Consider the following 23,151-nt stretch of genomic DNA (forward strand, 5'->3'; position numbering starts at 1 on the left):
GCTCAGCAGTCCCTCACTGTCCCCAATTATTGATGGCCACACTCAGCCCAACAGCCTATCACGGTCCCCAATTATTGATGGCCACACTCAGCCCAGCAGTCCTTCACTGTCCTCAATTACTGATGGCAATACTCAGCCCAGCAATCACTTACAGTCCCCAATTACTGATGACCACAGTCAGCCCAACAAATCCTCAGTGTCCACAATTACTGAAGGCAACACTCGGCCCAGCAGTCCCTCAGTGTCCCCAATTACTGAAGGCCACACTCATCCCAGTAGTCCCTCACTGTCCCCAATTACTGATGGCCACACATCTAGCAGGAAGCATCCACACACTGCCTCTCGCCCTACCCCACACAAACAACAAAAAATAGCCACAGTGTTGGACTCCCCTCACATCCAGCTGTGACACGAAACAGTGTCTACTGCCAGTGTGGTCTACCTTACCAGCTCACACCAGCCAGAGGAATAGTGCAGGTCTGGCTGATTGCAGTGCTGGAGCATGAGTAACTTGGGAAGTGGTGCTAACTAGCTTACTAGCAAGCAGCTACACAAAATGCTAGTGGCCAGCATCAGGTATGTAAAGAGGGGGGAATCATGCAGTTAGTCATAGAACAGGAGGGGGAAGGGCCAGAGATTTACAGTAGGGGCTTGATTCCTTGATTTGCTTGGATCTACCAAGCAAGCATAGGAGGATGCAAAAAGCCCACTATGCAGCATGCAAACCACAAATCAGGGAATTGTGAGCTGCAGGTTGAAGATCACTGGTCTAGACCGTGTTGAAACATTGTGACTTCTGGCACCATATATAGTGGTAAACAGGTCTCTTGTATATGCGGCCACAACATCTAGATCCTGCTAGTGACCCAAATCACCATCAAACTCTATATAAGGTTATATATTATGCTTTTCTGAAACCGGCTTTCTCTATACACCTTACAACCAACTTAAGGCAAGGATCTTTGGGCTCCAAAGACATTTAATTGCTGGTACATTTATTGTTTAACCTACAAGATCTACACATTGATGATGGTTAGAGGCATCTCTTGTATTGAGGGATATTTGTAAATAATATATAGAACAGAGAGAAAGGGGAGAGATTCTTTGAAATGCGCTGAGTAGAAATGAGTTAAATGTGGAAATTGTACCTCTTTGTGTATTGCCAAACATTTTTGGCAAATTGCCTGTAGGTCAACAAGGTCAAATCCTGACCTGAACTTACTGTAGGTCGAATGCTTCTGCTTAAAATTTTTGTCACAATTTGCTTATAAAAATTGTGGATATACTTCTGGGAATGAACCTGGTGAAATTAAGGTATTTTTGGAAATGCATGTCTGCCAGTACTGATCAATATTTTTATGGTTTCTTCCAAATGGTTATTTATTTATGAGACATTTTCAACTGGCAGAGGATTACAGTGCTTTTTCAATCTTAAAAAAAATTGTAATTATGAATAATATCACTGCTCTCATCCTGTCCTTAGGAATCAAGTGAATGGTTCTACTCAGTGACTGACAGCAAACTATGCATTATAAAGCATAGAGCAATAGCTGTCAATTACTGATAGGACCCCCCACACACACACTGGACCCCCTTTTCACATAAAACTATGCAAGAATTTGCTCAGCTCCTCCTGCTATATATTGATTTGGGTACATCTTTGTCCTTTTAGGTCAATACATTTGTCCTATTCAGAGTTGTGATGGTGACCATCTCAAGTGCTCGTAGGCGTGCCAAGATGTTGACCCCTAACTGTAGCTTAGAGAAGCAGATTGGCATCCAGGTCTGGTGAGTTGTCATAAAAATCAAAGTTAAGTTCTGAGTAACATAAATAAATCAATTATTATATTTTTTTGTTTTTATCCAATAAAAAATCAATCTGCAAAGCCTCCTAGGTCACAAAGTACTCGGCTATTAAAGCACTTAAAACTGTATTCTTTTTATCAGCAATCCACAGAACTTATGTGATATTTGACCTTTCTGAAAAAAATTATTTTACGGAAAGGTGACGTACCATAATCATCGGTAATAATCAGAAAATAACTAATGCAAAATCCACTATACGCAACAACAGCCCCATCAGTACGACCTAAGACAACGCCATCACAATCAAAGATCAGACACAAGGAAGTCACCACCTACCCAAAACCACAACCAATACCACCAATTGAATCAATACTACCCCAGGTCACCAATCCAGGCACGCAAAACCACACAAACAAATACGGAGAGGTAGATACAAACACAAGAAACTATGCCAACTACCAACACCGACCAAGATTCCAACAGAGGACATAGTAATAAATAGAGTCAAGTGAACCTAACAGATGCACAAACTCAAATATGCACCCAGAGTTAAAATAGACAGATTCTCCACCTACAAAGGCATAAAGAAATATATCAGGAAACTCTGTTTGGAAAAATACTATATTAAAAACCCCACCGTAAAAGAAACCAATGAATCTACAACATATAAACAGACAGATTTGAAAATAAAATCTAAGAAATATCCAAGACAGGAAATCAGCCAGAAAATAGCCACATTTAGACAAAACGTAGAAACAGAAATTAGGAACCGAAATGCAATAAAACAAGAAACAATATCACTAAGAAAGAAAGAGACGCCATACAATAACTACAAACTGATAACAAAATTGTAATCAGGCCAGCGGACAAAAAGTGGCACCTTCGCCATCTTAAACATCGATCAATATGAACAGGAATGTAACAGACAACTATCGGATACACAAACATACAGACCATTCAAACTAGACCCAACAGAAACATTCCACAAACAATTGGTAAAATTATGCTTACCATTGAGAAGGATTGGATTATAGATGTTATGGATGTGAACTCACTATATACCATCATAGAGCACCAACAAGGCCTAAATGCCCTAAAAAAACAATTCATTTCAAATGACACTTTGAAAAAAGATCAAGTCGATTTCATTCTAGAAGAAGTATCATACATTTTGACCCATAATTATTTCACATTTAACTCAAAATTCTACCTACAAGAAAAAGGTACAGCCATGGGCACCAGATTTGCCCCCAGTTATGCCAACCTCTTCATGGCCCAATGGGAGAGTGATACCATCAGACCCAGACTGGGGACAAGTCTGGTGCTATGAAAAAGATATATCAACGACATTATATTTATTTGGCGAGACACAGAAGGCAACCTTAACAATTTCATTAGAGAAATAAATTTAAACGATAGGAACCTTCGTTTCGACACAACCACCAGTAAAACTCATGTAGAATTTCTAGATATATCCATCGATATAATTAATAAAAAAAATAACATGTAAAACACATTATAAACCAGTCATGAAGAATAGCTATATTCCATATACCAGCTGCCACCAAGATGGCTTCTCAATATACCCATGAGCCAATTCAGATGAATCAAACGCAACTGTACCAACAACGACCAATTTGAGTTAGAAGCATCTAAACTTGAACAAGAATTCCTAATCAAGGCATATCCGACAGATTCAGTAACAAACTCGCTGGACAAAGTGAGAACCATGAACAGAACGGACTTTTTCACACCAACAGACAAAACACCAAAACAAGAAGACAACCTTCGTATAATTCTACCATTTCATGCCCAATATAAGAAAGTGGAACAAATAATAAACAAACACTGGCCACACCTCCTGAAAGACAAAATTATAGGACCCATCCTCACTGAGAAACCACGGATCACATACACTAAAGAGGTAAACCTAGGCCTAAAAATAGCACCAACTATCAAGACCAGAACCACACCAACCACATCCAATTGGCTGTCATTTAAACGCTTCCACAGGTGTGGCAAGTGCAGTAATTGCAAGACAACCTCTTTCCCCAAAAAAACAACAGATATTACATCCTCACAAAACTCACACACATTTCAAATCAAAGACGGTTTAACCTGCGATTCAACAGACGTTATTTACATCTTAGAATGCCCGTGCAATAAGCAATATGTTGGACGCACTAAACGCACCCTCAAGAAAAGAGTCTCTGAACATATGGCAAATATAAAAAAGGGGTAAGAATTACACTCTGTCTCCAAACATTACAAAGATCACCATAACAGTGACATCTCCACCTTAAGATTCACAGCAATAGAGAAAGTTAGGAGACATTGGAGAGGAGGAGACCACATCAGCAATATGTCCAGAATAGAAACAAGAAGAATTTTCGAATTTGACATCCTCATCCCGGCAGGACTAAATGCAGACATCAAACTTTTGGGCTTTTTATGATCCCCCTGGGCGGCTGCCCACCTGGGACAGGAGGTCGAGGTCCGGCTGTTTACCAGCACCTCGACCCCCTCTCCTGGGTGGGCCGCCACCACTACACCCTACAACCACTATCAGAAAACTACTATCAATATCTACGATTAGAAGCTACCAATTATACAAGAAAATCAACAAACACCAAAAAACAAATATATCATAAATATCTCGCGTGGAGTTATTCGTATCAGCACCTATATAGCTCAAAGAGCAGCCACACAAAGAATAATTCTAATTAAATATCTTTATTGGATATCCAACATACAAGCTGGTATATCAATTAAAACACATATAGAAAGCAGTGCATACTGAGAACACAACAGTGTTACAATAATTGTATAAAAACAGAGTAGGCTCCAAACCACTAAGGGACTAGTATCCCCCCATACACCATGAAGCAGTATCAGCTAGGTGGGGCACATATGGCAAAAAAGGCATCCAGAACATACAGTATATATAGACACTCCTAACATCTAGAGGAGTGTGAGTCAGAATGCCACCCACATCCAGCGGAGACTGCAAAGGGGGAGGGGGGGAAAAAAAAAACACAGTTTAAAGTGCAAATGCAGAGAAATTCCTACTGACCCTGGTCTGGAACCGCCGCCCGACGATCGTTTCGCAGAATGCTTCCTCTTGGGGCCAGAAAATCAACAAATAACATATGCCAAATAATTCTTTGAAGGATTTTTTTTGAAAATTGTAAAATATTTTTGGGGAAAAATTCATAACAACACTTACCTCCATGGCCTTTTCTGGTCCTCCCACTGGGTTCCGCATGTCTCTCCCCGTGGGCACATCCTTGAATAAGAATAAAAAAGAATAAAAATGATGCTTAAAAACAAGAAAACAAAAATACCAATGAAGATCAAGACAATGACTGTATAAAAGAAAGATATATACAAAACAAAAATTATGCATTATCTCATAAAAACTTCCAATTTGCTACTTTCACACTAGCGTTTCACCTATCCGTTTGAACGGCATTTCAAACGGATCCGTCAATAAACTGACTAAACGGAGCCAAACGGAAGCCATTCAGACGGATCCGTTTGTACGGATCCGTCTGTATTACGGATCCGTTTGTCACGTTGGTTTCCGTTTTGTCATCCGTTTAGCGGATCCGTTTTGGCATGAAAATCATTTTTAGGTTCCATCTTCATGTATTCAGATCTATAGGGTTGTAATGCTCCTATATTTCTCCAGGGCTATCTTGTTGAAGTTCCAAAGCTGGTCTGACTTTGATAATGGACCACACTTTTCGGACTCTTGTACATGACTACATGCACTTAAAGATGTATAGTGTTCGTTAGAGGGCCATATGTCCCTGATCGTCATTGATCGTGCGTACAGGAGTACAGAGCATCATGATGCTGACCATGTTGTGGGCTATTGTCCCGCACTCATATGATCTACTAGTGCAAGACTATATCCCCGCGGGCAGCTCAACTTGCACAGGTTGATTGTATACTATGATGCTGTGTACTCTCGTGCGCACGATCAATGCCACTACGGGACATATGGCCCGCTCACGGACCGTATGTCTCTTGGGGCATACAGTCGTGTGCAAGAGGCCTTAAAGGGGTTTTCTCATCTCATACAATGGGGGCATACCACTTTAAGATATACCTACATTGTCTTATAGGTGCGGGTCCCACAGCTGGTACCCTCACATATATTGAGAACGAAGCCAAGAAAGTAGATGAGGTCGCACTGTGCTGCCGCCCTCAATTCATTTCTATGGGAGAGGCGGGGATTAGCGCTTGGTGGTGGACATACCATGGAAAATGTGTCCTACAGCAACAGTGCCCCCCGCTCCGTTCTCGATATAGGTGCGGGTCCTACCAATGTTACCCACACCTGTCAGACAATGGGGGCATATTCAAGTGAAATCCCCCCATTGTCTATGTGAATACCCCTTTAAAAACTGTATGTCCCTTGCGTGTCCCTTGTGGTAATCACACTAGTTATATTAGCGTCATCGGGAAATCATTAAACGTTAAAATCACAATTTATTAATGAATTCCTGATAATGCTGATGGACCGTGACTCCCACAAGGGCTCATATGAAAGGGCACAAGATTGAACAATGAACAAGCATTTGCTTGTTCTTGTGCCAATCATAGGGTCTACGATCAATAAAGAGCCAAAAGATAGCTCATTATTGATGGTCAGGTTTTAATGGATCTTACGACATTGGCACTAATGCTGTTTTTATATAAAAACTACCAAGGGTGTTGTAAAAAAAGCACAGTAGTGAGACTAGGGTAGTTTTAATTTCAGCACAGTTATAGTGCCAAGGTTCCCTGTACAGGACAATAAAAACACAGACACAGTGCAGTAAAGTATAATTTATTTATTTTTTTTAACTGTAAATAAATAAATATAAACTTAATTTTCTTTTTTATAAATTTTCAAAACTGTGAGGGGAGGTGGACTGTCGTGGACTTAATGCTCTGGGGCTGGCAATGGTAGCCCCCCTGTCCTGGCGATCCACTGAGGTGAAACTACAGGCCACAGGAAAGGATGCAGGGCGTAATTGTGGGGTGTGGAGAAAGGAAGGGTCTGAGGAGGAGGGAATGTGTAGAGCATGTGTAGAGGTGGAGGGAGGTTGAAAAGAAGTAGGAGGAAAATACAGGGCAGGAGAAGAAAAAGAAGCAGAAGGAAACACATGCTCGGGGGGGTGGGAAGGGAAAGGTTGGCGGTACTGGCCACTGGTGTGGGATGGGGGGTAGGTGTGGGATGGGGGTGGGGGTGGTGGTTGGGGGCGGTGCATGATTTCCCATGACCCGTTCTCTAGCATGATCTTAAACTCATGCAGCTGCTCGGGCGTCATTGAGTCCATCAAAATGATCATGCTTAGCCCATAATGGTAGTTTGGGCTGCGTTGAAACGCCTACTCCGCCCCCTCCCAGCAGCGAATCAAGTCAGCATAAAACTCCTTCTAATGTTGGGCAAAACCTTCTAGAGCGTCGGAAACGGCCTCTACAAGGTTCGCATAATCAGCTCGATTTGGCCTACCGGATCTCTGCCCACTCACCAGGGCTCTCAAATTTTGACAGAAACCTAAGAGCCTTTGTTGAGGGAGGGACCCGGTAGGGGACCTGGATTATCCTGAGCCGATGCATGAGGGACAGGAGGGCTGACGCTGGCGATCTGTTCCGGTTCCGCCTCAGGAGGTTGGTCAGGCTCCCGAGTGCTGCTGGCGCTTCTGTAGAAAAAAAAAAAAGGAAAGTTAGGAATTGTTCTTTAAATAAAACATCCATGTTCTATGCTATGTCTACCGTATACCATAGGGGGCTGGCCAAAACAGGGAAGCCAAACGCTCCGCTGTCTCAGACAGCCCCTTAAACTCACACGGAGAGAACAGTTGTCCATCTGATTGTAGGGGGCTGGCCAAAACAGGGGAGCCAAACGCTCCGCTGTCTCAGACAGCCCCTTAAACTCAGACAGAGAGAAAAGTTGTCCATCTGACTGTGGGGGGCTGGCCAAAACAGGGGAGCCAAACGCTCCACTGTCTCAGACAGCCCTTTACACTCAGACGGAGAGAACAGTTGTCCATCTGACTGTGGGGGGCTGGCCAAAACAGGAGAGCCAAACTCTCCACTGTGTCAGACAGCCCCTTACAGTCAGACGGAGAGAAAAGTTGTCCATCTGACTGTGGGGGGCTAGCCAAAACAGGGGAGCCAAACGCTCCACTGTTTCAGACAGCCCCTTTACAATTTATTTTTTAAACAGTTGTTAAAAATATTTACCTTTTTGGTGCCATTGCCTTTCGTAGGAACCCCAGGGCCGCCGTATGGATGTAGGTGGCCCCTGAGGTTCCTCCGGAGCCACTCGGGGCCTGAACCTCCTTGTTATAATCCCTCCTGAAGCGGTCCCGGATAGATCGCCAATGCGTTGTAACCAGTTTGACTATCGAAAAAAACAATAAAAACTAAAATCAGCATGATGAAAGGAAAAGAACAATATTTCAATGTACTAAAATACATATTGTTTTACTTACCATATTTCTCCTGAGCCACCGCATTTAGATCCCCCCAGGTCTCGAAAATTTCAGCACAGATGTCCCTCCAGAGCCGCTGGGTACGACGATGATCGGCGTGGTGATGGTCGGAGTGGTCCCATAATGCTGGACGCGCCTCCACCAGTTGGATGAGGAGCAGGTTATCGATGGTCGGAACCCCAAACTCCTCATCTTCCCTGGTGGAGCTTACGGAACCCTGAAAAAAAGGAAATACAAAATATTATGTAAATCCTAATACAAAATGCTAATTAAAACTACTTAATTCAATACTTACACGTCTACGACCGCCACGCTCATTCCCGCAGACTCTGGAGGCGACTGGGGGATCCTTGCTGGTGGCTCTAGGTGCAGATTGCTAAAAACAAATATTTTTTTTTAGAAGACTGTACTTAAATAGAAAAAAAAATTACAATATATATATATACACACTTACTTCTTGACAGCCCCGGTCCGGGCTTGGTCCACCTCCCCTGGACGCTGGCGATTCCAGCACTGGAGCTCCGGCAGGTGAGATGGCCATAGCTGGAGAGCCCTCAGCTGATGATTGTTACGGAACGCCTAGCACCCCGACCGGGTACCTCCGTCGATAGATGCTCCTAGTGCTTTCCGAGGACTCCAAGCACTCCACTTGACACTGTACGCACTGCAGACCCCACGAACCGCCGCAGCTTGGTTGGGGTCTCACCGTCCTCCACCCACGCTGGACCTACGACAAGGCTCCAGGCTCCAGTGAGTGAACCTCTCCTACAGCCAGAGAGCAGGAACAGCTCTTACAAGAGCTAGTAGTTATGCCAGGGGAGTATAGCAAATCGTCAGCGTATAGCAATCCCCCAGTTTTGATCAGTTATCCAAACACCAGTCTCAGCATGATGAAGGATAAAACAGGAACACTTTATTGAGGGTTACCCGCCCGTATTTATACAGGTCTCCATCTGGTGGACACGCCCCCAGGGGACCAGAATGGAGACTGCGACACACCGAACAGATACAGCACATCCCCACAATGCATCATGGTTTCCTCCTCTCTGCCCCAGAGACAACCAAGGGATAATCCAATTATCTCTCAGGACAAAGGGGAGATCGCCAATACACATGCGGGGACAACAGGACAGAAATCACCAGTTAAACACACAATGTCACACCCTCCCAGCAACCACAGACATTTAACATATTCCCAGATAGCTCAAGTCTGAGTGCATATCATTAGGTGAATGGCACTCAGAATACACGAATACAATACTATTAGCTATCTGGGTGCCCTCACATACAATTTAACCGAACGCATAATAACATAAAATACAATTCCAAAGACAGATTTAAGCTGTGCGGCCGGTCTGTCTTCTTTAAAGTTAGTATGGGCCATAATCCTGAGGCAGGAGGCTGGCAACCAGCCCCCTCCAAAACACAGTGGCGAGATTGGTTTCGTCACAATGATGATGATGAAATCTATAATAAGAGCACATACTGATTAATGCAACGAATCAAACAGTAAAAACGTCAAGTGTTGATTTTATACTTACCGGCCACTGGATATGACGGCGCCTTCTGGGTGGGTTTCTCCAGTCGATTGTCTTCTTTGAGGGCATCTGTACGCAACAGAATACCAGACAAAATGCAGATAACGTTAGAGCACTATTTCCTCATATATCAACAATTTTTTTTTATTTTAAATACTTACTTTTTAAAATATAGATCTGGGCTTGCCCACCGCAGATATTTTCTTCTTTGGTTTTTTTTTGTGAACGACCCTAAAATGATTTAAAAAAAAAAATCTGACAGGAGCCATAATCCCCCCCCCCAAGTGCCATAAACACCCCCAGAGACAGCAGCCCCACCTAGTGCCAGCAGTCCCCCACAATTCCAAACAACGTTCCCACAGTGCCCTCAGCCCCCCCAATGCCAGCAGCCCCCACAGTTCCAGCCACAAACACCCCTGCAGTGCCAGCAGCAACCACAGTTCTAGCCACAAACACCCCTGCAGTGCCAGCAGACCCCACAGTTCCAGCCACAAAAACCCCTGCAGTGCCAGAAGCCCTGCACAGTTCCAGCCACAAACACCCCTGCAGTGCCAGAAGCACCGCAAAGTTCCAGCCACAAAAAAACCTGCAGTTCCAGAAGCACTGCACAGTTCCAGCCACAAAAAAACCTGCAGTGCCAGAAGCACCGCACAGTTCCAGCCACAAAAAAACCTGCAATGCCAAAAGCACCGCACAGTTCCAGCCACAAACACCCCCGCAGTGCCAGCAGACCCCACAGTTCCAGCCACACAAACCCCTGCAGTGCCAGAAGCACCGCACAGTTCCAGCCACAAACACCTCTGCAGTGCCAGAAGCACCGCACAGTTCCAGCCACAAACACCCCCGCAGTGCCAGCAGACCCCACAGTTCCAGCCACACAAACCCCTGCAGTGCCAGAAGCACCGCACAGTTCCAGCCACAAACACCTCTGCAGTGCCAGAAGCACCGCACAGTTCCAGCCACAAACACCCCTGCAGTGCCAGCAGACCCCACAGTTCCAGCCACAAAAACCCCTGAAGTGCCAGAAACACCGCACAGTTCCAGCCACAAACACCCCCGCAGTGCCAGCAGCAACCACAGTTTCAGCCACAAACATCATCGCAGTGCCAGCAGACACCCCCCCCCAGTTACAGCCACACACGCCCCCCCCCCCAGTGCCAGAAGCACCCCATAAAGGCAGCCCACACCACCAGTGCCAGCGGCTCCCACTGTTCCAGACACACACCCATTCCCAAGTGCCAGCAGCCCCCCACCCTAGAAATAGAGAGACAGATAGATAGATAGATAGATAGATAGATAGATAGATAGATAGATAGATAGATAGTAAAAAAAGAAAGATAGACAAACAGACAAAACTTCATATACTTACTAGTCTCACCAAGTCGATAATCCAAAATGGCCGACGATGAGGGGGAGGGACAGGAAGTTACTAGGCATGCGCAGAGACGTGAACGGTTTCTAACGGATCCGTGTCAAAGCGGAGCCAGGACAGACGGATCCGTCCCCATTGACTTCCATTGTAAGTCTGAACGGATCCGTTTGGCTCCGCACGGCCAGGCGGACACCAAAACGCTGCAAGCTGCGTTCGGGCATCCGCCTGCTGAGCGGAACGGAGGCCAAACGGTGCCAAACTGATGCATTCTGAGCGGATCCTTATCCACTCAGAATGCATTGGGGCAGTACGGATCCGTTCGGGCCGCTTGTGAGAGCCTTCAAACGGAACTCACAAGCGGAGCCCTGAACGCTAGTGTGAAAGTAGCCTTATTGTCACTCACAGTACTGGAATTTATCCAAGTTCCTAGTCCTCTATTATCATTTGCTCTGGTACTTGCTAAAGCTCGACTGTGATAGGATTTACGTGTTATACCTAACGGGTGTCATCTACCTGCCCGGTTGTCATTGCCTCGGTATCTTCCAAAGTGCTAGGAGATAGTTATATCTAATTAATAGAAGTATTTCTCTTACTTACAATTGCAATATGTTTTACCTTACTTTGTTCCGACTATCCAGAATGTGTCTTTGCATATACATATCCTGTCCTGGAAGTATATTGTATTATGTCATTTCATGATACATAAGTGATTGTAATACTATACTGTTAAAATGATAAAATAAAATAAAATAAAAGAGATTGAACCATAAAAATAACCTCTACACTGGCTCAAGGTTTATGGCAAAAGGGTCACAATTAGTCCTCTGCCTCCCCAACCCACCATTGGACCAACCAATGTTCTGCATTTCCTGATTTAAGCTAGTTACAATGCTCGCATTGCACACCACAGGGTCTACCTTGTAGTACATACCATCTTCATCCCATCATATAGTGCCAGTCATCACAGTCTACCTGTTTTATGGTGTCTCAAACACCAATTGGCTGATGGCATGAGTGAGCTGAATGAACAAGAAGCTCATGAATGATCCCTGTGATCAGCAAGTGATCAGCTGATGTCTGGGTGCAGCTTTGAATTCCTCTGGCCAACAGCTGTTACAAGGAAAATTATTACTGTATTTTAACTGCAAATATGGTAGAGATTTGGTCTTGGTCTTTTTATTTTATACATTTTCTTGTTTCATCTAGGAAACACTATTTAAATTATTATCTATAGTGTATATACACACATGAACAAAATTGTACCCTTCTGTTAAAGAAAGAAAAACCCTCAAAGGTCACTGAAATAAACTGAAACTGGCAAATGTAATAATAAATGTAAATTTACTGAACATCAACTAATGAAAATTAGACATTGCTTTTGAATTGTTTTTCAACAGAATAATTTATAAAACAAACTGTAAAAAAAAAAAACTCTAGATTGAGGGGGGGATGTATAATACTTAACTTTTACTAGGTATATGATAAAATGCACAACACACCAAAATAGTAACAAAAACAAGACAATAACAAAAAGCAAAAAATAGAGGCAATTTTCTAATAAGCACCCCCATATCGATGAGGTCTCATTCATCAAAATGACAGTAAATTGAACGATCTTACCAGATCCTTTAGCACACCTTTGTGATGTGCCCAATATTGAAAAGAGGGATCTTTTGGTTCTGTAGGGGTCCTGGTGTCTGTTCAATGGCGATATAGACAGGTATGGGGAGACTTCTTTCCCTACTGACACCCTAAAATGGGGGAAGGGGGACGCCTAAAATGCCCTACCTATCTATACAGAGCACCTGCCCCGAAAGGGGCGACCCGCTCAGGATACCTGTCCCTATATCTGGCAATAACCCTAGTATTAGGGACTACAAATATTCTAATTTATTTGTAATATTATGAATTTGTCATACTTAATTGATTGGTGCATATTGTACATTCGTGTGTGTATTTATATGAATATTTATATGTATACACATAATATATTGATATATGTGTTTAATTTACTATTTCTACATTTCACTCCTTTGCAGGGCTACTGCAAAGCCGATTATTGTGCTCCTTCCTGTCTTGGGACTGACTTGGTTGTGTGGTGTTTTGGTACACATAAGTGTAATCTGGGCATACATTTTTATTTTCCTAAATGCTTTCCAGGTATGAGGTTTCTTATTTTATAAAGTGTTTTACAAATACCTATTGTATTTTTAACATTTTGTTTTCAAAAGATCTATATGATTTTTAAGATATATTGTTTTTTGTTTTGTTTTACTATATACCAGGACAAAAAAAAATGAATAATATATCTTTCATAGTGCATAAACTTCCACCCACCTGTGACAGATATACTTGTAAAATTCTGTTAATTTGCACTGGGTGTTTTCACAAGTCATATTGGTGGTCATGTGGTTTTTATTGAGATTGGAAATAGAGATGAGCAAATGGATTCTAATTGAGTTCGTCCTGAATTTCTCAAAATTCGAATTCCAGCTGAATCTGAAACTTTTGTAATTCGACTGAGAAATCTCTCAAATTGGTGGCCACCATTCTATAGATCAAAAGACAGAGAAGGACTAAGTTTTAATTTAAAAATAAAACCCGACATTGCAATGTGTTACTAAACAGGCGTTTTCTTACAACCTGCTCCATAAGATGCACCTAAGATTTAGAGGAAGAAAATAATGAAAAAATATTTCATATCAAATCAGAATAAATCAGACCTCAGATCAGGCCCCCAAGGTCTTCATCAGACCTCAGATTATTCTCCCAATCTTCATCAGACCCCAAAATTAGATCCCCAATACTCATCAGATCTCAGATCAGACTCCCAAACCAGACCCTCAAACATAAAATAGATTGCACATAAAATAAATAAATAAATAAATAAAAGACCATACCTCTCGTGCTCTGGACAGCACCGTCACTTGCAAGATCCAGCACGCTCTTCCTGCACTCAATGCTCCCTGGTCTTCTGCAGGTACCATGCTGCACTTTATCCTGACATCACACAGCATCAGGTCATACTGACACTGATAGTGCCTGAAGCCTGTCTGAGGTAACCGCAGGACAGGGAGACATCGATCCCATGCCCTGTTGCAGCATCCAACTGTATATATGTGATTGTTACTCTGACATTTCTAATGCTGTCTTGTCATTAAACAGCTTGAATGGGATTAGAGACAGTCCAAGGAGACATCAGAGTGTCAAACATGTTTTTTTGTGGCAACCTTTTGATTAGGGTACAATTTATTCATACCTGAATAAAATCTGCTGACTTTCAAATTTCTGTGAATTTGCTCATCTATATTGCTAAGTCACAGTAACACATTGTGGGCTTTTAACTTTGTGAAATTCATGGTGAAAAACCCAATGATCAAAGCCATTTCTGTTTGCCTATGGGAACGGGTGCGACACTATAAACAATATCAACTGTTTTGCAGCCACATAAATTAACATTAGCAGCAAGCTAATCGTGAGCTGAGGCTAATTTCACACTAGCGTTAAAACTGTACAGCAGGGAAACAGCCTGCTGGAGTTCATCATATCCGGCATAGCTGGAAAGGGCCGAAAACCTCCAGACCGCATTGACTATATTGGAACATGGCGGGGATCTAGATTGTTTCCAGCACTCATGCCCAATAGACAGTTATGGCAACATTTAGGGCTAAATGAAAGCCCTTCATGAGGCCCAAATCAGGCCACACATGAAGCGCCGGCGTTTCATATGTGGCCTTATTTGGGCCTGATGAAGGGCTTTCATTTAGCTAACATTGCCATAACTGTACATTGTGCATAATTATGTCCAGCTGAATAAATATCACTTATCATCACATCAATCAAACGGAGTGCTTCCTAATTATACAAATACTACGAGTGTGGTTCCTGAGGTGGAGCAAGGAACATAAGCGTGACGCGCACCCCCAAATAAGCCAGGTTATTGTTGAGTGCTGTGACTACTTGGAATTATACTCCAGCACTCATGCTGAGATTCGGAGGGACAAAAAACGACACTGGGCTTTGTCCGGCCAAATCCTGGTACTCATGCAGGAAACAGGCTGGAATCCCACTGGCTTCCATTATAGTCAATGGTCTCCAGTGGGGAAAGGCAGTATCCAGCTATGACAGATATGATGAACAGCCTGCTGGATAGTTTTACGCTGGGTTCACACCTAAGCGTTTCTCAAACGCGCGTTTTTATGCGCGATTTTGTCGCGCGTTTTTATGCGCGTTTTTTGTAATAGTAAACGCGCGTTTGACGCGCGTTTGGGTGATTGACAGCAGTGTTGTCCAAAGAGTCTATGGCCCAAACGCGCGTCAAACGCGCCAAAAAAAGCTCCTGTACTTGTTTGAGCGTCGGGCGTTTTACAGCGCGTTCAAACGCGCTGTAAAACGCGAAAATGTGAACCAGCCCCATAGGGAAGCATTGGTTTTCATGTGTTGTGCGTTTTACAGCGCGTAGGAACGCGCTGTAAAACGCTCAGGTGTGAACCCAGCGTTAAGGGCTATGTACACATTCAGGGGGCATTTTTTTATTATTGCATTTTACTCATTTGGGACTAAAAATCATGTTTTCAATTTGTTCAGTTGGTCTTTATTAAAAATATTAAGCCATTCTGTCAAATAGGGTTAACTATTTTCTAGCTGTGCCCATCTCACTTTCACTTTTTGCTGGTCATCTAATAACCTTTATTTCTAAATTACTAAGAGGTCATAAACACTTATTTAAGGCACTTTCTTATCAGTAAGATAAGGATTGAGCTTTGATGAGTGTTTATAAGGTCAGAGAGCAGAGATAAGGAGCCGTCAGCTAGCTATCTGAAGGAGCAGAGAGAAAATTCAGTGCATCTCATCTCTGTGCAGAGGAAAAGACTCCATATTCTTAATAAAGACCAACTGAAAAAATGATTTTAGCTCATAATGAGTACAATTACTAATAAAAAAATAATTACCCCCAACTCTAGTGTGAAACTAGCAGAAACTACAGATGCAAGATCTTAGGTAAATTCTAACCTAAAAGTTAATGTTCACCTCTTAATACCATGTTATGTGCTGATTAAAGCTGATATCCAGCCAGAATAGTAGTAATACTAACCCTTCCCTCACAACTCCCATTCTGATGTTTTCCAGATGTCCAGTAGGTCTCTAGTTCCTAGTTCCTATCAACACAGGAAATGTGACCTCTCAGCTTACCTCTGACCAACCGTGATCAGTTAGGTCAGATTGTGCTGCTGTCCACTTCCTGGTCTGAGGCTCAACACACATGAAATGGCTTGAACTGCCCCCTCAGCCAGATAGTGGCTGCAGCAGTGACACAACTCAGCCAATGATTGGCTAAGAGGCAAATCCAAGCCATTTCCTGTGTGTTGAGCCCAGGGGTAGGAAGTGGAAAACAGCATGGAACAGCAGAATCAAGGGATTATTGAGAGTCAGTATTGATTATATTTGATTTTTATCTCTTTTAGACCGTGCTTAAATGAAATGATTCCCCTGTAAAAACCCATTTAGTTTAGCTCAGAAGAATTGTACCTACCCAAAATATGTTATTAATAGGTGGACATTCACTTTAACGTTAGACTTTAGGCTAGGTTCACATATATCAGTTGTGCCTGGCCAGTTATTTTATGCTGGAGCTAGGCTGGCCACGCGATTCACCTCCAAAATCTGGAAACTCTGGCCAAACCCCCCCAACTCCACTAGGCCATGCCCCACTGCCAATATAGGAAAAAAAAAAACATCTGGAAGAACATCGGGTGAGCTGCTGGGGGATGGTCAGATTGTGCCTGAAGCTACTAAAAAGGAGGACATCCCTACATCTGTCCAGGCCCTGCACTGGATGGAGGAGAGGGAGCCAGAAAACCAGAATGTTTGGCCTAAAACTGGATGTCTGGTCAGAGCTGGACACACCTGATATATGTGCACAGCTCTTCAGTGCACAGATCTGGCGTCTGTACACTAACTATGAAAAATTGAGCATGTAGTGTTTTTCTGCCCGGCACTATTTGGCATCCGGCATCACAACTGATGTGCAGGATGTATGTGCATGATCCCATAGAAAACTGTTGACTCAGCTTTGGCCCAGTTGGAGGGGAACTGAGCTGGATGGCCGGACATACGAGGGGCCTTACTCTTTCAAGCAAAAGATGTTTGACTTTCTCTTGAATTTCCTTGATAACAATATTCAACAGCTGTGATGATCCAAAATAACCCTCTATATCCTACATCATGGAAAACTTGGCCGCTATTCCAAAACAGAGCAGTGTGGGGGTAGCCAATGTTTCCTTTGAAGACGAGGAGTTTATGACTGTTCTGAATCTTAGCCTATGTGTCTACTAGGAAGCTCACTATACAGTGTTGATGAGTTACATTATTTTCTGGGAGACAGATGATTTATTTAGCAGGGAAAGAGCATTGTAAATCAGGAGAGAGAATAGACTGGCCCAGTATTGACCTAAACAGATCTGTGTGTATATTCTCCTACTCACTCTGCTTTCCCTCCAGTTGAAAGAAACAAATAGACTGTTATTTCCTTTCATAAACAACTGATATCTTACAAAGAAGGCAATTTTTGCATAAGTCAAAAGTTTGTTTCAATAATTAGTTTATGCAAAAGCACAGACCTTAAAAGGATTGTCCGGGAATACATTATTTCTAACAGCTGCCAGCAGCTTGCCCTACTGCAAGGACCATACTTACGTGTTCCCCACTTCTCCAGTTCTCTGCTCTGGTTCCCTAGTCTCCTTCTTCCAGTCTGGAGTTTGTTTTCTTCCTCCCCTGAAGCCAGCAGTTGGATCAGGTGATAATGTCCATGCCAGGAAAGAAGAAAATAAACCCCAGATTGGAAGATGGAGACGTGGTAGCCAGCTTGGAGGACTGGAGCTACCGGGAGCAGGTAAGTATGATCGTTTCAGTAGGGGAGGCAGGCACCCCGCACCTATTAGAAATTATGTATTCCTGGACAACCTCTTTCCGACCCAATCTATAGAGCAAGAATTGGCAACCTTTGGCACTTCAGCTGTGCCATTCACTTTATCACCCATTTTTGGTGAGAAAACCCCTTTACAGGGGTATTTGTTTATAGAACGTTATTTCCTATCCACAGTTCTGGCTGGATAGGGGATAACTTTTTTTAAGGGTGCAGTCACATGACTGTATGTATTTTGTGGTCTGCAAAAACTCTGGATAAGAGTTCCTCAACTGCAGGCCTCCCGACCCACCTATTGTCCATGATTTGAGAATATCCAACAGAATGGATACCTGTGGGAAGTCCTCAGTAGTGTTGAGTAAAGCAAGGCATTTGAAGCAGAATTTGGTCCTAAAATGTCTGCTGCACATGTTAGGACATGGGGCAAACAACTCTGGGAACGAGGGATCACCCACAATGCCATGCATGCAGCCAATCAGCAGCCAGCCAGCCCCTGTGATGTCACAGCCCTATAAATAGCCTCAGCCATCTCGGATTCTGCCATTTTCCAGTGTACTGGGAGAGATGTCAGCAGGCGCTAGGGACAGTGCTAGGAAAGACTTTATTGTGCTGAAAAAACGATTTATAAGTTCAGGGAAAGAATATTAATAGTGTAGGGAATGGATAGGGAGGAATTATCTACACTATAAAAGGGTCCAATAGGGGAGTGTACAGCCTGGGTAATAGGAGCGATTCTATTATACCTTGCTGCACTAACTGGGGATCCAAATTCCACTAAATGATAGCTCAGTAATTCCAGCAAACCTTGCTTGTTATTGGGGTGCAAGTGCTGTGTGATAGAGCCATTTACGGGGTGTATTAATATATATACGTATGTCCTATTAGCTGTTCTGCGGTAAATTTTGATTGTTATACTTTTTTTTTGGGGGGGGGGGGGTGTATTAATAGGAAAAAGAATACGTCTTAATTGCCGTTCTGCGGTGAAGTTACATTGTACTACAGCATTTTTTGGGGTGTATTTTAATTTAATTCTTTTGTTCTACAGTATGTCCGGCAGACAAATTCAAAGGGAACGGGCAGTGGCCAAAACGTTTCTGTCGCAGGCAGAAGTAGCAGCAGAAGGGGGGGGTGGCAGCACGAGTGTCATCTAGTGGTCATGTCTTGACCAGCAACCCAGCAGTGCTTGAATGGCTGACTTCATCGCAAGTGACATCAGACACCCCCAGCCAAGAGTCAGTGGGTTCCTGTGACACGACGCTCGGGTGCAGGCTATCACATCTGATATGGCATGTAACAGACATGTGGCGCAGAAGGGAGGGAAGAAGAGGACCCTTCCACTAGTGCCCTGACCCCTAGCTCACCTGGCTGCCCTGACGTCCCTAGATGGATTGATAACCCATACGACGATCACATGCCTTGTCACTGACTTACCCTAAAATAAGCCCTAGGTAGTGAATAGGGATTATGTGTTACCAACCAGTGAAGACCTAATACCATAGGAGTGGGAAGACCATCAAGGACATAGCAAGAAATAAAGCTCATTATGGAGGACGCACACCCTAAGATGTATGTTATATACAATGTGTGTTAGTTTCCCCTGAGTAAGAGGAGCAGAGTCAAAGGCAAATGTGGAGATAGATCTAGATAAAGGACTAAAAGACAAACCCAGAGTCCGAACGAATTGGGGAGACACCATATTAACCCGAGCACCACTGTCCAAAAAAAAAAAACATAGATCGTGTCCATTTTATTACCTGAGACTACCATTGCTGGCAAAGCAAACTGAGATATTTGTATGGAGGAGATGTATACACCCAGGTTGTCATTCTACGCACAATCTGGGGTTAGTTGTTTTCTGGCGGTTGTTTCTTCTTGGGTATGGATGGAGGAACTCTAATAAAATGACCCCTCCAACTACAGAAAAAGCAAACCCTTGTTTTACGTGAACCCCAGGAGGACCAACCTGATGAGTGGCTCCCCCTAGTTGCATAGGTTCGTCTGAGTCAGAACAAACAGACTCTTGCCTGAGAAAAGTCTCTGGAGGACAAGAACTCCTCAGCCTATCACTAATGTGTCTATCAATTCTTATAGATAATGACATAGCGGCCTCAAGGAATATAGGAGTCAAATACAGCGCAAACGCATCTTTTATTTTCTCTGACAACCCCTGGCAAAACTGGTTCCTGAGAGAGGTTTCATTCCACAGAGTATCTGTGGCCCACCTTCGAAACTCAGAACAATAAGGCCCCTTTCACACGGGCGAGTTTTCCGTGCGGGTGTGATGCGTGCGGTGAACGTATTGCACCGGCACTGAATCCTGACCCATTCATTTCTATGGGGCTGTGCACATGAGCGGTGATTTTCACGCATCACTTGTGCGCTGAGTGAAAATCGCAGCATGCTCTATATTGTCCGATTTTCACGCGATGCAGGCCCCATAGAAGTGAATGGGAAGCGTGAAAATCGCATAGCATCCGCAAGCAAGTACGGATGCGGTGCGATTTTCACGCACGGTTGCTAGGAGACGATCGGGATGGAGACCCGATCATTATTATTTTCCCTTATAACATGGTTATAAGGGAAAATAATAGCATTCTGAATACAGAATGCATAGTAAAACAGCGCTGGAGGGGTTAAAAATAAATAGGGATGAGCGAACTCGAACTGTATAGTTCGGGTTCGTACCGAATTTTGGGGTGTCCGTGACACGGACCCGAACCCGGACATTTTCGTAAAAGTTCGGGTTCGGTGTTCGTCGCTTTCTTCGCGCTTTTGTGACGCTTTCTTGGCGCTTTTTGAAAGGCTGCAAAGCAGCCAATCAACAAGCGTCATACTACTTGCCCCAAGAGGCCATCACAGCCATGCCTACTATTGGCATGGCTGTGATTGGCCAGAGCACCATGTGACCCAGCCTCTATTTAAGCTGGAGTCACATAGCGCCGCCCGTCACTCTGCTCTGATTAGCGTAGGGAGAGGTTGCGGCTGCGACAGTAGGGCGAGATTAGGCAGATTAACTCCTCCAAAGGACTTGATTAACTGATCGATCTGCAGCTGTGGATCATTGAGCTGCTGATCCTCAATTGCTCACTGTTTTTAGGCTGCACAGACCGTTTGTCAGTCACATTTTTCTGGGGTGATCGGCGGCCATTTTGTGTCTTGTGGTGCGCCAGCACAAGCTGCGACCAAGTGCATTTAACCCTCAATGGTGTGGTTGTTTTTTGGCTAAAGCCTACATCAGGGTGAAGCTGTCACACCAAGTGCATTTAACCAGCAATAGTCTGTTCATTTTTTGGCCATATACAAAATCAGGGGCAAGCTGCGCCTGTCACCAAGTGCATTTAACCCTCAATGGTGTGGTTGTTTTTTGGCTAAAGCCTACATCAGGGTGAAGCTGTCACACCAAGTGCATTTAACCAGCAATAGTCTGTTCATTTTTTGGCCATATACAAAATCAGGGGCAAGCTGCGCCTGTCACCAAGTGCATTTAACCCTCAATGGTGTGGTTGTTTTTTGGCTAAAGCCTACATCAGGGTGAAGCTGTCACACCAAGTGCATTTAACCAGCAATAGTCTGTTCATTTTTTGGCCATATACTAAATCAGGGGCAAGCTGCGCCTGTCACCAAGTGCATTTAACCCTCAATGGTGTGGTTGTTTTTTGGCTAAAGCCTACATCAGGGTGAAGCTGTCACACCAAGTGCATTTAACCAGCAATAGTCTGTTTATTTTTTGGCCATATCCCAGTCTAATTCTGTCACTAAATCCATACCGGTCACCCAGCGCCTAAATACTAGGCCTCAAATTTATATCCCGCTAAATCTGTCCCTAGTGCTGTAGCTGGGCGAGTTATTTAGTGTCCGTTCAAGCACATTTCTTGTTCTGGGTTGAAATACAATTCCCAATTTAGCAATTTCATAATTTAGTGGTTTCTGCTATATCAGAGCTATTTGAAATCTATCCCTAAAAGGGTATATAATATTCAAGGTGCACATTGGGTCATTCAGAATAACTTCACACACACCCGCTACTGTGTATTTCCAAGTCTAATTCTGTCACTAAACCCATACCTGTCACGCAGCGCCTAAATACTAGGCCTCAAATTTATATCCAGCTAAATCTGTCCCTAGTGCTGTAGCTGGGCGAGTTATTTAGTGTCCGTTCAAGCACATTTCTTGTTCTGGGTTGAAATACAATTCCCAATTTAGCAATTTCATAATTTAGTGGTTTCTGCTATATCAGAGCTATTTGAAATCTATCCCTAAAAGGGTATATAATATTCAAGGTGCACATTGGGTCATTCAGAATAACTTCACACACACCCGCTACTGTGTATTTCCAAGTCTAATTCTGGCACTAAACCCATACCTGTCACCCAGCGCCTAAATACTAGGCCTCAAATTTATATCCCGCTAAATCTGTCCTTAGTGCTGTAGCTGGGCGAGTTATTTAGTGTCCGTTCAAGCACATTTCTTGTTCTGGGTTGAAATACAATTCCCAATTTAGCAATTTCATAATTTAGTGGTTTCTGCTATATGAGAGCTATTTGAAATCTATCCCTAAAAGGGTATATAATATTCAAGGTGCACATTGGGTCATTCAGAATAACTTCACACACACCCGCTACTGTGTATTTCCAAGTCTAATTCTGGCACTAAACCCATACCTGTCACCCAGCGCCTAAATACTAGGTCTCAAATTTATATCCCGCTAAATCTGTCCTTAGTGCTGTAGCTGGGCGAGTTATTTAGTGTCCGTTCAAGCACATTTCTTGTTCTGGGTTGAAATACAATTCCCAATTTAGCAATTTCATAATTTAGTGGTTTCTGCTATATCAGAGCTATTTGAAATCTATCCCTAAAAGGGTATATAATATTCAAGGTGCACATTGGGTCATTCAGAATAACTTCACACACACCCGCTACTGTGTATTTCTAAGTCTAATTCTGTCACTAAACCCATACCTGTCACCCAGCGCCTAAATACTAGGCCTCAAATTTATATCCTGCTAAATCTCTCGTTAA

The 23,151-nt window shown here is 43.4% G+C and overlaps 1 protein-coding gene across 1 annotated transcript in view; it reads left to right on the plus strand.

The window, feature by feature from the left end:
• Window positions 1–23,151, plus strand: part of ADGRD2 (adhesion G protein-coupled receptor D2) — a 381,627-nt gene that overhangs the window by 210,465 nt on the left and 148,011 nt on the right. The window contains exons 18-19 of the mRNA XM_044268542.1: window positions 1,673–1,788; window positions 13,247–13,367. Coding sequence (XP_044124477.1) covers window positions 1,673–1,788; window positions 13,247–13,367 — 237 coding nt within the window. The remainder of the gene's footprint in view (window positions 1–1,672; window positions 1,789–13,246; window positions 13,368–23,151) is intronic.

This window comes from Bufo gargarizans, chromosome 9 (assembly GCF_014858855.1).
Source record: "Bufo gargarizans isolate SCDJY-AF-19 chromosome 9, ASM1485885v1, whole genome shotgun sequence".
Lineage (NCBI taxonomy): Eukaryota > Metazoa > Chordata > Amphibia > Anura > Bufonidae > Bufo > Bufo gargarizans.